This window comes from Leptodactylus fuscus, chromosome 4 (assembly GCF_031893055.1).
Source record: "Leptodactylus fuscus isolate aLepFus1 chromosome 4, aLepFus1.hap2, whole genome shotgun sequence".
Classification (NCBI taxonomy): Eukaryota; Metazoa; Chordata; class Amphibia; order Anura; family Leptodactylidae; genus Leptodactylus; species Leptodactylus fuscus.
Window position 1 is genome coordinate 106,506,115 of NC_134268.1, and position 15,673 is coordinate 106,521,787.

Genomic DNA, 15,673 nt, shown 5'->3' on the forward strand with positions numbered 1-15,673 from the left:
GTTATTGTGTCATAAACAGCACCAACTTCCTCCGTGTGAATGCCCCCTTGAAGCAGATGTCAAGAAAGGGATCAAAAATGGTTTCCTGCTGGACAGTCCTTTGAGGGTATGTTCATACGGAGTTTTATGATGTGGAATCCGCCTGCAAAAATTGCTCCTATTGACTTCAACCACTAGCGAAAAAAGAAGCGACATGCTCTATGTTGGCGTGGATTCCAGCTGCAGCTGGGGACACGCTCCTGTTTAGGCCCATTCCTTCAGGCCTAATCAGGAGCGGGATGCCGCGTTGGAATGCCAATACAGTGCACCGGCATTCCATCGCAGCTAGCCGCGTGGAAGTTCACACGTGCTGCTGTTAGTGTGGAAAAAGACCCCCCCCCCCCGTTTTTGTTAATTACCTTGGTATTCGATATATAAATTAGCTGGATTGTGCACGTGCGTGTCGTGCACCCCTTAGCGTCATAGCTTCTGCACACCCACCACTGCCTCCAAGCCCCCCTCTTCCTGCTTATTCACGTCAGTTTCTATTAAAAGCTATTGAAAGCACCTGCGTGCGCAGTAGCGCTCCCTCTGGCACATTACTGCGCGTGCTCCAGCGCCATTTTCCCATAGAGACCATTGCAAGCTGGAGCATGCACAGTAGCGCGTCGAGCTTTCAATAACTTTTAATAGAAACTGATGTGAATAAGCAGGAGGAGGGGGGCTTGGAGGCAGCGATGGGCTTGCAGAAGCTATGACGCTAAGGGGTGCACGACACGCCCACCGTGAACGATCCAGCTAATTTACAGACCCTACAGATGTAGCAGCGTTTAGCTTGAAATATATTACACTGTGGGAAGAACTTTATATTGACCATTTTCGATGGCTTGTGTTGTGTTTTATGATAAGATAGCACAATACAGCATGTTAGTAGTATCTGTATTGTTCAGTGCTTGCTGTATTCTGATTTGGATTGGCCAGATTCTTTCTAGTGTGACACTTTGCTTTTATATTTCATATTTTTGCTTCTCCATTATAGACCTCAACCTATTATTTAAGTTTTTGATTCTGATCTATTATGAATAATTTTCAGATATATATAAGCTCTCATGTTTTCTCTTTATATCTCTGTTTTTTCTGCATTAATCTCCTGTTTCAAGGTAGATAAACCAGCTCTCCTCCTCCAGTATTTGTGTATAGGCTGCTAGTGATGACACGCCACATAATCATGTGACCACTTTGAAGAATCGGTAGTCTCAGCTGTAATATGCCGTAGTTACTGGCATCATGACTGAATCAGAATCAATGTTTGTTGTTTTTGTGTTAGTATATCTTCTTTTCATGTCTTTTCTTAACTTTAGGACAAGTGATTGAAGGTTCATTTTGGAAGTGTGTTAGATACTTGCCATACCATGATGCCAGATGGAAGACATTATAGCAAGAGATCAAGACATCCCTCAGATTGAACTTTTTATTATAGAAGTGCTAAAGTACTGGACATTCAGTACATCTTATTTAATTACCAAAATTATTGACAAATGTACAAAACTTAACTTACATTTTTTTTCCGGCTGATATTTCAGTTGATCATCTATTACATGAATGTAAACAATCTTGGGTATAAATTGACATAAATATACAGGGACATTATGTAAAACCTTCAGTACAAGGTGACATCTTAAATTAGTTTATGACTCTCTTTAATAGCATCTGATAGCGGCATTTGGCACAAGTCAGTGACACTTCCTATGGACTCACATGTGGTTAAGCTTTCTTAAGACACGTCACTCAAAAGCAGGAATAAAAACAGTTACAGTTCCTATAAAAAGGGGGAATATTAGTATTATTATGTTTGATCTCTTACTATTAAAGGTATCATTGGGACACCAGAAAGACCAAACATTGGTAATAGAAACATACTAAACACAGTGTTATGTTTTTTCTTTTTACACGTTTTTGAAACTTTTTGAACTTACAATTTATAAATTATGAAACAATATTTTCCTTGCAAATTATTTGCAACTGTGTATATTTGAAACAAGGTGTCAAAGATGTCACGTGGTATAAAAATATATATCATATTATTCTTGGAGACTTAAAAGTCCTTCAAATCCAAGAAATATTGTGTCTTTCACACACCATCAATGTTTCTTGTCGATTTTTTTTCTTTATATATGTTGACCAAATAAAGCTGATGCAGAGCAAGGTTACATCCTGTTACAGTGCCATCCATGTCTATTGAATCCGTCATTTTGAACTTGCTATTATGCTTTGCTATTAATGAAACCCTTAAAGAAAATGGATCCAGATAGGGTGGGGCTTGGAGCCCTGCATAAAATCTCTTAATTCTTTCTGTTTGCTATCACAATGATGCATTGCTATCCTTGGCACCATACATTTCGGCAAGCTTTTTAAAGCGAGGACCCCAGTCATTAAGGTAGTCATAGCTCTGCTCAGAGTCTGTACTGAATGAATGTAATGAGCTCAAAGACTGAGCCACTGATCCTTCTCCTTCAAACATATAGGTTTGAAGAGAGTCAAACGGAGGTGCACAAACATCTGTATCTGCTTCGTAGAGCTTAGCCATCATGTAACTGTGTACATTATTGTCCATGACACAGGTCTGAGGCACATAACGGGACAGGCTCTCAATCTCTGGTTGCATGTCCTGTCTACTCTTTGCAACATGCGCCTCCCTTGAACTCCATAGGGTTGCAATATCAAATGCTTCAGTGTCTTCTTCTCCTCCTCCTTCATCATCGTATCTAACAATGTTTTCATGGACATTGTCCTCTTCATCAATAGTGTACGGTTGCTTTCTCTGTCTTCGCATGGATAAAATAAGCAGGACTAGTACTGAAAAACAAAAAAAGACATAACAATATATAACAACTTTATTCAACCATAAAAAACTACAAAGTCGTGCGACAATGTAAATGGTCTGAATAAGGTGGGCATTTCTTTAATGAGAACCTATTATGCCCTCAGAGCCCTTAAGTGTTATATACCTTTAGAAACCACTGCTAAAATAAACCCCCGACTGTGTTTATTTCTGTGGTAGCTGCCCCCATTGCAAAGTTACCTGTGATACTGATATCAGTGTACTGCCAAGTGGGCGGTCACTGGGCAGTAGAGAACTCAAGGGATGTTCTCTACTGCTCAGTAACTGAACTAATGGCACCAATAACTATCTCTGCTAGAGGGGAAAGACCATAACATTAAACACAGAGGGGGATTCAGTGGAGCCATGGGCGTAGCTATAGAGGGTGCAGTCGCTACTGGACCCTTGACCCTTACGGGGCCCAATAGTCTGTCTTCCCCATAAAATATACAGCTATTCTAAATAGCACAAATGTTACATAAGGGCCCTATTAAAGATTTTGCATTGATTTTACAGCATGCAACCAAAGGCTGAAAGCAAAAAGTTGTGTATATTTTTTTTTTTTATCTGGAGTATATGGAGTGGAATTTGCAGCAAGAGACTGTTTCAAATTCCTTTAAATTTCATCCTTAAAGACAATCTTACTGTGAATACAACTTTGTGATGGTATTCCATAATATAACGTACCTAAAGAGCTCATCCTGCTACTGTTCTATATATCTCAAACGTACTTTTAATTGACGGAATTTTTACAATATATGTTTTTTGTTTTTTTTAAGCTATCCTTGTACTGCTCACGGTAAAGATTAAAAAAATAGTCAATGGGGAGACTCTTCTTCTAAAAACCTTTTTTTCCCAGTTTTGTCAGGCAGAGATTACTGTCTTTGACACAGACCGATAGAAACAATAGAGAGGTTGATACGGTGAGTGAGTGGGATGTTAGTGGTTAATCTGAATTTTCAAGTTTTGAGAAGTTTTAAGTTTGAGTATCCATTTCCTTTTCATACTATGATAAAATAATAGAGTTTATTGGTATTCTGCATCATGCTTTACACCCTTTAAATTATATATCTTTGGTCTGTGCATAATCACAGCTCACTAGAAAATGCTTTCTGCCCACACTTTTCAAAGGCAACATTGGGCCTCAGAGCAAGTGAAATACAATGACCAGTGGGACTGGAAATGCCAGCGCTATCTGTGTTAGGCATGGTAATTATAAACCACATAGACAGTACTGAAATGCTGAATTAAAAAACCTCCATTTACATCCATTGGATATCTGCAGAGAATATCAGAGAGTACAATCACCTGCTGACAACTCATTTACATGCATGAAGCAGAGGATTAGAGACCACAAACTCTACGTTATAGTACAGCAGCTGTCTTAGAGTGTTAATAAGACCCAAAAAAGTCATGGAATTAATATGGGCAATAAAAAGTCTAACAGTTCAGTTTTCAGTGACTTAAGTGTGTGAATTTCTACTGCTGTAGAGATGGATAATATAAGTGCCCCCTTAATGGGAGTATACCATATGGGATAAATAAAAACACCTTAAGGCTGGGACCCCACATAGTGTAAGTACTGCGATTTGGCCGCAGTGGAAACACTGTGGCAAAAACTAGGCATTTCACAGTACCTGCAAAGTGGATGGGATTCGGGCTAATACCGAATTACAGAAAAAAATCTACAGTGGAAATGCTGCAATTTAAAACACTTGCATTTTTGAAAATCATATCATGTCATTTATACTTATGGCGGTTTCTGTATAGTTATAATAGAAGCAGAAAGACTGCAGAAGATAACTGTCGACTTTCTAGGAAAAGTACGACAGGAAAAACTGTCATGTATTTCTGCAGCGTTTTTTTCCTCAGCGCTTTTTGGCTGCGGCTCGCTACATGGGCCTTAGATTTGGATCACCGGAATGCAGTGATTTTTGTCATTTCTAAATCTAGACCTCCATTGCAGAGATACGTTTATAAATTATGCAAGCATCAAGTTATGCAAGGGTTATTTTCAACTTCTCACTGTGCGGGGCCGCTCATTACATACTAGACCAGAGGGGCCTGCTGTGTAATAAGCAGCTCTATGTATACCCCCGCTATGGCCTAGTGTGTATTGAGCAGACGTGCATATGTACCCTCCACGCTGCTCATTTCCATAGTCACATTTATAAACCTATCTCTGCAACAAAGGCCAAATTTGGAAATGAATTAGTTCAGGTGACCCTAATCTATTTAAGGCTAAGGCTTCAGTGTTTTTCCCGCAGTGCTTATCATAGAAAGTCCGCAGAGTTTTCCTCTGCAGAATTTCTGCTTCCATTATACCTATATGGAAAACACAAGAGTTTCCATAGGTATAATTGACATGCTGCAATTTGCAAAAAAATAGGCCTAGTACTGTCTAGTGCAGGGGTGCCCAATACGTCGATCGCAATCTACCGGTCAATCGCGAAGGAAGTATGGGTTGATCGCGGGATCGATGTCTACTTGTTGACAGTGCGTGCTTAGAATCATCTCCGGACACTGGCAGGCTGGGGCCTTGCACTCGTTCGCAGTCAGGGTTGCGGTGGCCCCACCTGCCAGCGTCCGGAGATGATTCTCAGCTTGCTTTGTGAACAAGCAGACACGGGAGAGTTGTCTCCTGCTCTCACGCTCCACCCCGCCCACAGGCCCGCCCCTGGCCCGCCACGCCCCTGACCCCGCCCCACCCCCGCCCACAAGAAGTGGGTAGTAGATCTTATCCCTTGGTCAGTTTCTAAAGTAGCTCACATGCTCAAAAAGTGTGAGCACCCCTGGTCTAGTGGGTGTTGTCAGGCAGGAATGGGCAAAAGGTGCGATTCTGAGCTCCAATCAGATGTGGACAGTGTCAGAGCTCAGAATCACCAGGATTGCTGCTGACACTTCCCATCTGTCTGTACTGAGCCCCCAAAATTAACAGCACTTCTTGTCTTGGAATGGGGAGGTGGTGAAATGTAATGTATAAGCTATTCTATTTTAATAACTTCTCCGCTGTATAGTTTACAAACTTAAAGCAATGGAATGAGTAGCCATGGTTATTTTCTTTTCAACAAAACCAAATTCATTATATAAACCAGCAAAAAGGTTAAAAGTAAGGCTCTGTTCACATTAGCATTGTATGGATGTGTTTTTCTTCTGCTAGATATATTCAGATATAGATATAGCAAATTATAACATTACAGTTAATTAAACAGTAGCATACTTTAATGCGACTTTTTAAATTGACTTTCAGATATATTTTATGGGAAGAGTGGACACATCTATAGATTTTGCTCATAATAGAAGCCATAATGCTATGCTAGAGCTGTCACTTTAGACTGGCAGCAGTATATAGGCCCTTTGGCTTATAACTGGGCCTATTTGGCAGTGCCTAAGGGTACATTGTTTTAATGGAAAAATACACTGCTTGCAGGTTTGAACAGAGCCTTATACAGGCAGAAGGTTTTTAGTATTAGGATAACAGGTTTTAATTAATAAGACTTACCTAGTAATACAAAAATGCAGGCAAGGATAGCGATCAGTGCACCTCTGCTTAGACTTATGGGTAAGGTGTATGGTTCAGCATTACAAGACATTATATCACCATCTTCATCACAACTGCAGACTTGTATAGTCAGAGTACCTGTACTGCTTAACATTGGTTGCCCATTGTCTGCTATTAGGATTGGGATGTGAAAGATGCTTTGTTCACTTTGTTTGAAGCCAGATTTTCTGGCCAAAATCCAGGCTGTGTTATCTATCATTGACATAGAGACAAGAATAAATTAGGATAAAGCCTTAATCACGTAAGAATTTTGAAATAACATTGAAAGGCTATATATCTGGTCAAGATCTAGATTTATGATGTTGCCTGTCCATAGATACAGATCAGATTTGGATGTTAAATACAAATAGAAGGTCTTGTACTTTTTCAGGTTCATTCTTAATATATAGTCATTATATGGATATAAATGATAAGACTTGGAGAATATTTGTATTCACTAATAGAGATGAGCGAACACTAAAATGTTCGAGGTTCGAAATTCGATTCGAACAGCCGCTCACTGTTCGAGTGTTCGAATGGGTTTCGAAGCCCATTATAGTCTATGGGGAACATAAACTCGTTAAGGGGGAAACCCAAATTCGTGTCTGGAGGCTCACCAAGTCCACTATGACACCCCAGGAAATGATACCAACACCCTGGAATGACACTGGGACAGCAGGGGAAGCATGTCTGGGGGCATAAATGTCACTTTATTTCATGGAAATCCCTGTCAGTTTGCGATTTTCGCAAGCTAACTTTTCCCCATAGAAATGCATTGGCCAGTGCTGATTGGCCAGAGTACGGAACTCGACCAATCAGCGCTGGCTCTGCTGGAGGAGGCGGAGTCTAAGATCGCTCCACACCAGTCTCCATTCAGGTCCGACCTTAGACTCCGCCTCCTCCGGCAGAGCCAGCGCTGATTGGCCGAAGGCTGGCCAATGCATTCCTATGCGAATGCAGAGACTTAGCAGTGCTGAGTCAGTTTTGCTCAACTACACATCTGATGCACACTCGGCACTGCTACATCAGATGTAGCAATCTGATGTAGCAGAGCCGAGGGTACACTAGAACCCCTGTGCAAACTCAGTTCACGCTAATAGAATGCATTGGCCAGCGCTGATTGGCCAATGCATTCTATTAGCCCGATGAAGTAGAGCTGAATGTGTGTGCTAAGCACACACATTCAGCTCTACTTCATCGGGCTAATAGAATGCATTGGCCAGCGCTGATTGGCCAGAGTACGGAACTCGACCAATCAGCGCTGGCTCTGCTGGAGGAGGCGGAGTCTAAGATCGCTCCACACCAGTCTCCATTCAGGTCCGACCTTAGACTCCGCCTCCTCCAGCAGAGCCAGCGCTGATTGGCCGAATTCCGTACTCTGGCCAATCAGCACTGGCTAATGCATTGTATTGGCGTGATGAAGCAGTGCTGAATGTGTGTGCTTAGCACACACATTCAGCTCTACTTCATCGGGCTAATAGAATGCATTGGCCAATCAGCGCTGGCCAATGCATTCTATTAGCTTGATGAAGCAGAGTGTGCACAAGGGTTCAAGCGCACCCTCGGCTCTGATGTAGCAGAGCCGAGGGTGCACAAGGGTTCAAGCGCACCCTCGGCTCTGATGTAGCAGAGCCGAGGCTGCACAAGGGTTCAAGCGCACCCTCGGCTCTGATGTAGCAGAGCCGAGGGTGCACAAGGGTTCAAGTGCACCCTCGGCTCTGCTACATCAGAGCCGAGGGTGCACTTGAACCCTTGTGCACCCTCGGCTCTGCTACATCAGAGCCGAGGGTGCGCTTGAACCCTTGTGCAGCCTCGGCTCTGCTACATCAGAGCCGAGGGTGCGCTTGAACCCTTGTGCACCCTCGGCTCTGCTACATCAGAGCCGAGGGTGCGCTTGAACCCTTGTGCACACTCTGCTTCATCAAGCTAATAGAATGCATTGGCAAGCGCTGGGAAGGTGGGAGGGGAATCGAATTTTGGCGCACTTTACCACGCGGTGTTCGATTCGATTCGAACATGGCGAACACCCTGATATCCGATCGAACATGTGTTCGATAGAACACTGTTTGCTCATCTCTATTCACTAACATTATCTAATACAGACATGAAATATGCAAGTTAGAAAAAAGTCTTATTCTATTACATAACATGACACGCTAAAATATAAAGAAGTAGTGTAAAGAATTCAAACATTTAATATTGTATATCTAATTATTAATGTGTGCTACTTTTCGATAGATACACAGTTATTATAGTATATACTGTATGTGTACATAAGCACTGATTTGCTGTATGTGTCATTTTGCTGCTTAAGTTACCTTGGTTATCCCGTAATGTGAAATTTGGATTATTAGCAGCTTCAGGAGCCAGGCTGTAGTATATATGTTGGCCCTCGGGAGGATCATCTTGATCTATTGCGCTCACTGTCTGTATTAGCTGAAACGCAAATATAACATGATCAGTTAGCAAGAATTCAGCTTACTAGAGTGTTCATGAGACTTCGCTAGAGCAGAGTTAAGAGCTACAGACCGAACTGTTTGACAACTCGTCTGATGGACTGAAACGGAATGGGACAGAGCAGCCTGCAATATACCGGTAAGTGAACTTAAAAATGCCTGCAAATGTTTAATGAAACCCATAATATTAGAAACAATATGTATATTGAAATAAAGCACATAAAAGACAAATTCACAGTAAAATGATGTACTATTTCACTTGTACTCCTATATTAAAAAAGTAATAGAGCTCATTCTTTTATACCATAAGATAAGATAAGATAAGATAAGATAAGATAATCCTTTAATAGTCCCACCTTGGGGAAATTTCAGAGCTGAACACCAGGATGCTTCAGTGAATGTATAGCAGGCAGAACACAACTTTTGCTTTTTTTCAACTTTTGGTTTAATATAGTCACAAATCATTACCTTATGATCTTATCAGATTTACATAGCTAGCCTACAAGAATTGCACCGCAACCAAACGGCACAATCTATCAGATCTGAAGCCCTTCCATGCTATGGACATGGCTACTGCACATGCTAATTGGCAAATGGTCTGACTTTGAGTCATAGAATTAGACTTTGCTTTCAATTCTGAACAGAGAGAACCTTGGAGACTCCGGCTTACTCCCATTGTATTTTAGCTTAATTTACATTGTATATGGTGGACCTATTTTATTACAGTGATACTCAGCCTAATGGTCCCTACAATGTCTCTGGTTTGGTATTGAGTTTACAACTATGGATATGAAGTCAAACATGGCACATAGTGGATGTAAAAATAGTAAAGCAAAGTATAATTGAAGTTACTTAACTTCTTACAGTAACTTTTTAATGTAGTACTATGTTTATCATCTGGCTGCACTGATATGAATGGGTTGGATTTACTATAAAAGAAGATTTCAATATATAACCCAATGTTTATTACACCTTTTGAGTTTTCTTACCTGCCCAGCTTTTGCATTTTCACACATGAAGGTCTCAAAAAATTTTGTGAAGACAGGTGCGTTGTCATTAACATCTAGGATTTTTATTGTAACAGGAACAGTCCCAACTTGTGCAGGATTATCTGAAGATTGAACAAAGGGACACATTTTTAATATTTTTTATTACGGTACACAGCATTTACTTACCTTTATTTCTGCATTGTGTTCACATTTAGTAATATTCATTACAGCTTTAAAAATCTAATTAAAACATTAAAATAATTTTTTCTTGAATATCACCAAGAACAGAACTGGTGGACAGATTTTGCCTTCCAGTACCATTTTTTTCAGATAATAAGATGCACTTTTTTCCCAAAAAATTTGGGAGAGGTTGCGTCCTATAATCCAAATATAATGCGTCCTATAGTCCAAATACAGTGGAGCCAGGAGACTGTGTGGAGGATATTATACTGTGTGGGGGCCACTGTGGGGAGAATATTATACTATGTGGAGGCCACTGTGGAGCACATTATAGTGTCTGGGGACCAGGCAGTGAAGGTACATTAGCAGAAAAAAGCCTGTGGTGCCCATATGTGGCCCTAAGCAGGACTGAGGGATGGCAGGGCAGTACACAATTAGTATGTGGTGGTTCATAGTAAGTACAGTGGGAATAAATGGGAATGAATTTGTTTCACAAAAGACACCCCTGACAACCAACAAATCCTACTGAATAGAAGATCCCATTGCGTACTGCGTACAGGACAATTTTACCATCTACTTTCACAGAATCTACAATAGATGTTACAAAGTTTTGATGCAGATGTCAATAGAGCCCAAGAGGTGTAGACAATAAGAGACAAAAAGAGACAAAAAATCTGTGTTTACAGGATGTTGAGATAGAGTAGTAGTGATTGTAGTAGTAGTGAGCAGGGGTTAGCGATAGGGTGGAGAGCTGAAGGGAGGACCACTTAGGAAATGGGAGTTATATTAATTCTAAACTTTTTTTGGATTTGCATAGAAATTTGAGCCTATTTCATTACACTTTTAACAGTACATTCAAACATTTCAATTCTGCATGAAAGATATTCCCATTCTTCATTTTATCCAGTTAATAGGGTTGACACAGTCACATGGCGACATCATGATTGCAAGCACAATATACATGAATTTACAGTGATCTGCCAAACAGTGAAGTCCTATAATGACATCAGCACATACTAACATTGTAGACTACGGATGATGCTGTCCTAAGACCAATGACATGATATACCCTATATGTAAATCCCCATATGCATGGCTTTTGTTATGAAAATTATACAGTATCTACATAAGAACAGAAAACAGACATACTTTGATACAGCATCTACACAATCTAGAAATGCATTAGCTTTTAGTGAATAACATATGTAAAATGTTGTCAAATACATAATTAATTTGTTATAATAAGTTTGTGTACATTATACTTACTCATCTCCATCGCTAAGATTGTTATATTATGCCAAGACACTTCTTCCCTATCTAGGGGCCTTGCTGTCATCAATGCTCCCGTAGTAATATCAACATAGAAATATCTTCCAGGATCGCTGTTTCTGTCAATAGAATACCTGAAAGAAAAAAGCAAACATAACGTAAGTATATGATGTTAGAAAAAAAACTCTTTACATCCCATAATAGTATAGAATAGTGGTGACAATAACATGCATCATTTCAACATTAATAAAACATATCTTTCTTTATAAGTTAGCCTCAGTTACTTCAACATCCATCGAAAAATGAATTCCAGAGTTAGATTTGTTAGGAATATATTGCAAGTCCTTTCAACATATTCTCATTTCCTTGACATTTGAAGGTCAGATCAGCATTAAAGATCATCATTGTGCTATATTAATCACTAATGCTAAGCTTCACAGGCAATACCTTTGTTCTCAATTCTCCATTTTCTCAATTAATAACCAGACTTTGAAGTTATATTATTCTGTGTGTGCAGGCCACGGGACAAGCCTTCTATTTTATCTGGAGGTTTTGGTTCTAAAACTTTAATTAGCTATTGAGTTTAATGCACTTTCCTGTGCAAATATGATGAAACTTTTACTAATCTATAGTATGTATGCATGTAAGTAGGTCAATAAACATATATGAGTATAGTGGTCCTCTAACCTAGAAAGCCAGATACCTACTCTAAATTAATTTGCAGATTATTTTTTCTGTACTTGACACTCATGTACAGTCGGAGCGGGCCTTATGGACAGTGCCATGTGCAGTAACTTCTGTTTGTCTCCCTCCATATAGAGTACTCTCATTCAGTGTATAAAGCACCATTCAGTGTACTGTACAGTTGGTGTTACAGGGATATAAAAATTCCTATTTTGTATATAACTTTTTACATTTTTTTAATACAATATACAAAAATGTATTTATAGTATTTGTTTTGCACCATTTTTAGAATTTTTTTGTCATTTTTTTAAATTAAAATTGGTATAGTATAGTAATTATGCTTGTAAAGAAGAATACTACTGTCGTTTTCATATAAAATCATCCAATAGACAACAGTGTAGTATGTGGCACACTTTCATAGTTTAATTCTCCAATAAAGTAAGTACTGACTCCCAAAGCACTTTTAGGCAAACAGCAGCAGTGGCTCAATGTCAGCCCTGGCGTAGCAAGTAGGTGAATCCATTTATACATTGTAGTATCCTTAGAGTCCAGTCACACGGCAGCAGCAGAAAAAAGAACCCATTGAAGGCAATGGGAGGCTTTGTTTTCAGCGCTGAAATTCCACACCAAATTCCTCACCATTTTCCTCCATGTAAATGGACCCTTAGAGATTTTTGCAGTAAAATCCCAAATAATCTGATATAAGTATTATAGGTACCTACCTGACTGAGTTATTAGTTGCATCTGGATCCCTAGCAGAAACCATTTGTATAGTTGTACCAATATCTACATTTTCAGAGACTTCCACAAAATAATGGCTAGATTCAAACACGGGAGGCTCATCCACATCTTCAACACTAATGTGCACGGTTGTGGTGTCGCGGAACGGACCCAAATTAAAAAAACGTATTTCAATGTGTGGGTTAGAGCCCTCAATTTTCAGTGTGTAGCTTTTCTTGCTTTCAAAGTCCAATGGCTAAAAGAAAAATAAATAAAAATATGTTACAAAAATATAATAAAATATAAAAAAAAAAATGAAAAAAGAAAGGTTATGATAAGAGGGCAGAAACACTGTGGATGAAACAATATATATGGCAGATTCTTAGTTCTGTATTATGGCAGCCACTGTCTATAGCTTTACACTGTGTTCAAAATTATTATTATTATGCAAATCGGATTTGAGTGTCATAAAAGATATAATTTTCTGTTTTCAATTAAACTCATGACTGGTCTTATGTCTCAGGGCTCTAAGGATCACCGAAATCTATCTCAGACACCTGTGATAATTAGTTTGTCAAGTGAGCCCAAGTAAAGGAAACCTATTTAACCCTTAAGTACTTTTGTGGTGTCTATCATACACAACTACCATAGACATATCATTATGATAGAAACGCTGATAGCACTTAAGCGTAAGGAAAGACGTTCCACAATATGGGAAGGAAAAAGGATCTCTCCACTGCTGGAAAGCAAAGCCTTGAACATGAGATATTTCCCGAAAACTGAAGCGTAATCATTGTACTGTGAAGAAGTTTGTGGCTGATTCAGAGCAAAGATGGGTTTGTGCAGATAAAGGCAGAAAAATGTTTGCCAGAAAATTTCATCGGATTAAGTAAGCAGCTGCTAAAATACCATTCCAAAGCAAAAAACAGGTATTTGAAGCTTCTGGTGCCTCAGGAGTTCCAAAAAATGGCTCCTATGTTAACATGTAACTTGGCCTGTTCAGATGTTTCTGATTAAAATAGTTTATCATTTCAGTAATGTGACTTCTTTATGTTGCAAGCTCAACAAATGACCATTTTCAGTTCTTTACAACCTATAAAATGTTTAGAAACTGCATAATAATTTGGAACAATGGATTTTGATTTGTTATTCAGAGAAAAATATCTTTTACATAATAATTTGGAAAGTGGTGTATACACAGAATACAATCTCCTGAAAATGTCAAACTGTTGGCTACCATAGGTACACAAAGCAATACACTATTATGCAATTTCCTGTGTAATATTTTTCTTAAACCTGAATTCTGTTTTAAAGATGAAAATGCAATAAAGATTCAATTTAAGCTGTGTACCACTTCCGCTAGGTGGAGGTTTCTGTAATGGTTATTCCCAGCAGAAAATATGAATACACAATCCATATATACATACAGTCTCTGCTTTCTGTCTAATAGTGTTGGCACTGCCCATTTATGTTGCTACAGATTTTCTATGAGACTATTTATGGTGCTAGCCTATATCATAGTATATTAACTATTAAAAAGTGCTGTAAATATAAAAAAAAATTGAGAGACTGTTGAGAGAATTTCTTAATTTTTTAATTGAAATTGGCATTTGAAGAACTATTGCACATAGGCTCACATGTTAAAAAAAAAAACAGTGTATACCACATGCTATGTGTTTGTATTAAACAGTTAGAAAATAGGTATACCATTGTGTATCTACCAGACAGATGCCAAAGAAACACTCTTCTGACCTGTGTTGTTGCATGGGACACTATGAAAAAGTCTGGTGCATATGCTCAAATGAATTGCTTTGAAAACTGACTGCCGATTTCCGTCTCCTGTCCAGTTTCCTGGGCAGAAGACGGAAACCTACAAAACGGAGGCCGGGCGCAGATGTGAACCCGCCCTAACCTTACCAAACACATAGGCCAGATTATCCCTAAATTCCAGGCCTTTCCAATATTCACTATGACCTACTGTTTAAAGGGGATGTTTTTATATTTGTCTGAGATGCCCACAAGCAAATATTCTTTCTTTTCCAGTATTTGGAGGTTGGTTAAGAGATTTTCTTCCAGAAATCACCAAAGAAAAGTTTAAAAGTCAAGAAAAGCAAACTTAGAAATGACTGTAAGAGAAAATGTGGTTTCAGTAAGACAGTCATAATTGGGCTATTTTATGGCATTTTCTTTATAATTCACTTCTAAATATTCTCAGTGTGAACCCGCCTGTTTGATGTATTGCTTCAAGCTGTCTGTGTTCGCTACTTTGTGACTTGCTCTAGCAGAACAATATACATGTCTGTGGTTTTACAGTTGGCTAATGTAGGACAATTTATTATTATCTGTAGTGTGACGTTCTTATCACACACAATACTTTACTTACTTTTATACTCTATGCTCAAGCAATTCTCCATCTGCCTTATCTCAAACAGCTTTGTCTAAGCATAATTAGCATTTATGGATCTTCAAGCTCCAATTAAAAAAACACATGAGTTTTATTGGTTTATAAATAATCCATGCTCTTTTTTATTGCTTTATGGTGGAATAGAGTGTACAAATGCAACTATTGATATGACTAGAGATGAGCGAACAGTGTTCTATCGAACTCATGTTCGATCGGATATTAGGCTGTTCGGCATGTTCGAATCGAATCGAACACCGCGTGGTAAAGTGCGCCATTACTCGATTCCCCTCCCACCTTCCCTGGCGCCTTTTTTGCTCCAATAACAGCGCAGGGTAGGTGGGACAGGAACTACGACACCGGTGACGTTGAAAAAAGTAGGCAAAACCCATTGGCTGCCGAAAACATGTGACCTCTAATTTAAAAGAACAGCGACGCCCAGCTTCGCGTCATTCTGAGCTTGCAATTCACCGAGGACGGAGGTTTCCGTCCAGCTAGCTAGGGCTTAGATTCTGGGTAGGCAGGGACAGGCTAGGATAGGAAGGAGAAGACAACCAACAGCTCTTGTAAGAG

At 39.3% G+C, this 15,673-nt stretch overlaps 1 protein-coding gene across 2 annotated transcripts in view; it reads right to left on the reverse strand.

The window, feature by feature from the left end:
• Positions 1 to 1,477: 1,477 nt before the first annotated feature.
• Positions 1,478 to 15,673, reverse strand: part of CDH20 (cadherin 20) — a 334,567-nt gene continuing 320,371 nt past the window's right edge. For both annotated transcript variants that reach the window (XM_075270928.1, XM_075270927.1), the window contains 6 exons: positions 12,702 to 12,955; positions 11,293 to 11,429; positions 9,847 to 9,968; positions 8,720 to 8,837; positions 6,363 to 6,614; positions 1,478 to 2,835 (listed from right to left, as the gene is read on the reverse strand). In XM_075270928.1, coding sequence (XP_075127029.1) covers positions 2,342 to 2,835; positions 6,363 to 6,614; positions 8,720 to 8,837; positions 9,847 to 9,968; positions 11,293 to 11,429; positions 12,702 to 12,955 — 1,377 coding nt within the window. In that variant the 3' untranslated portion in view covers positions 1,478 to 2,341. The remainder of the gene's footprint in view (positions 2,836 to 6,362; positions 6,615 to 8,719; positions 8,838 to 9,846; positions 9,969 to 11,292; positions 11,430 to 12,701; positions 12,956 to 15,673) is intronic.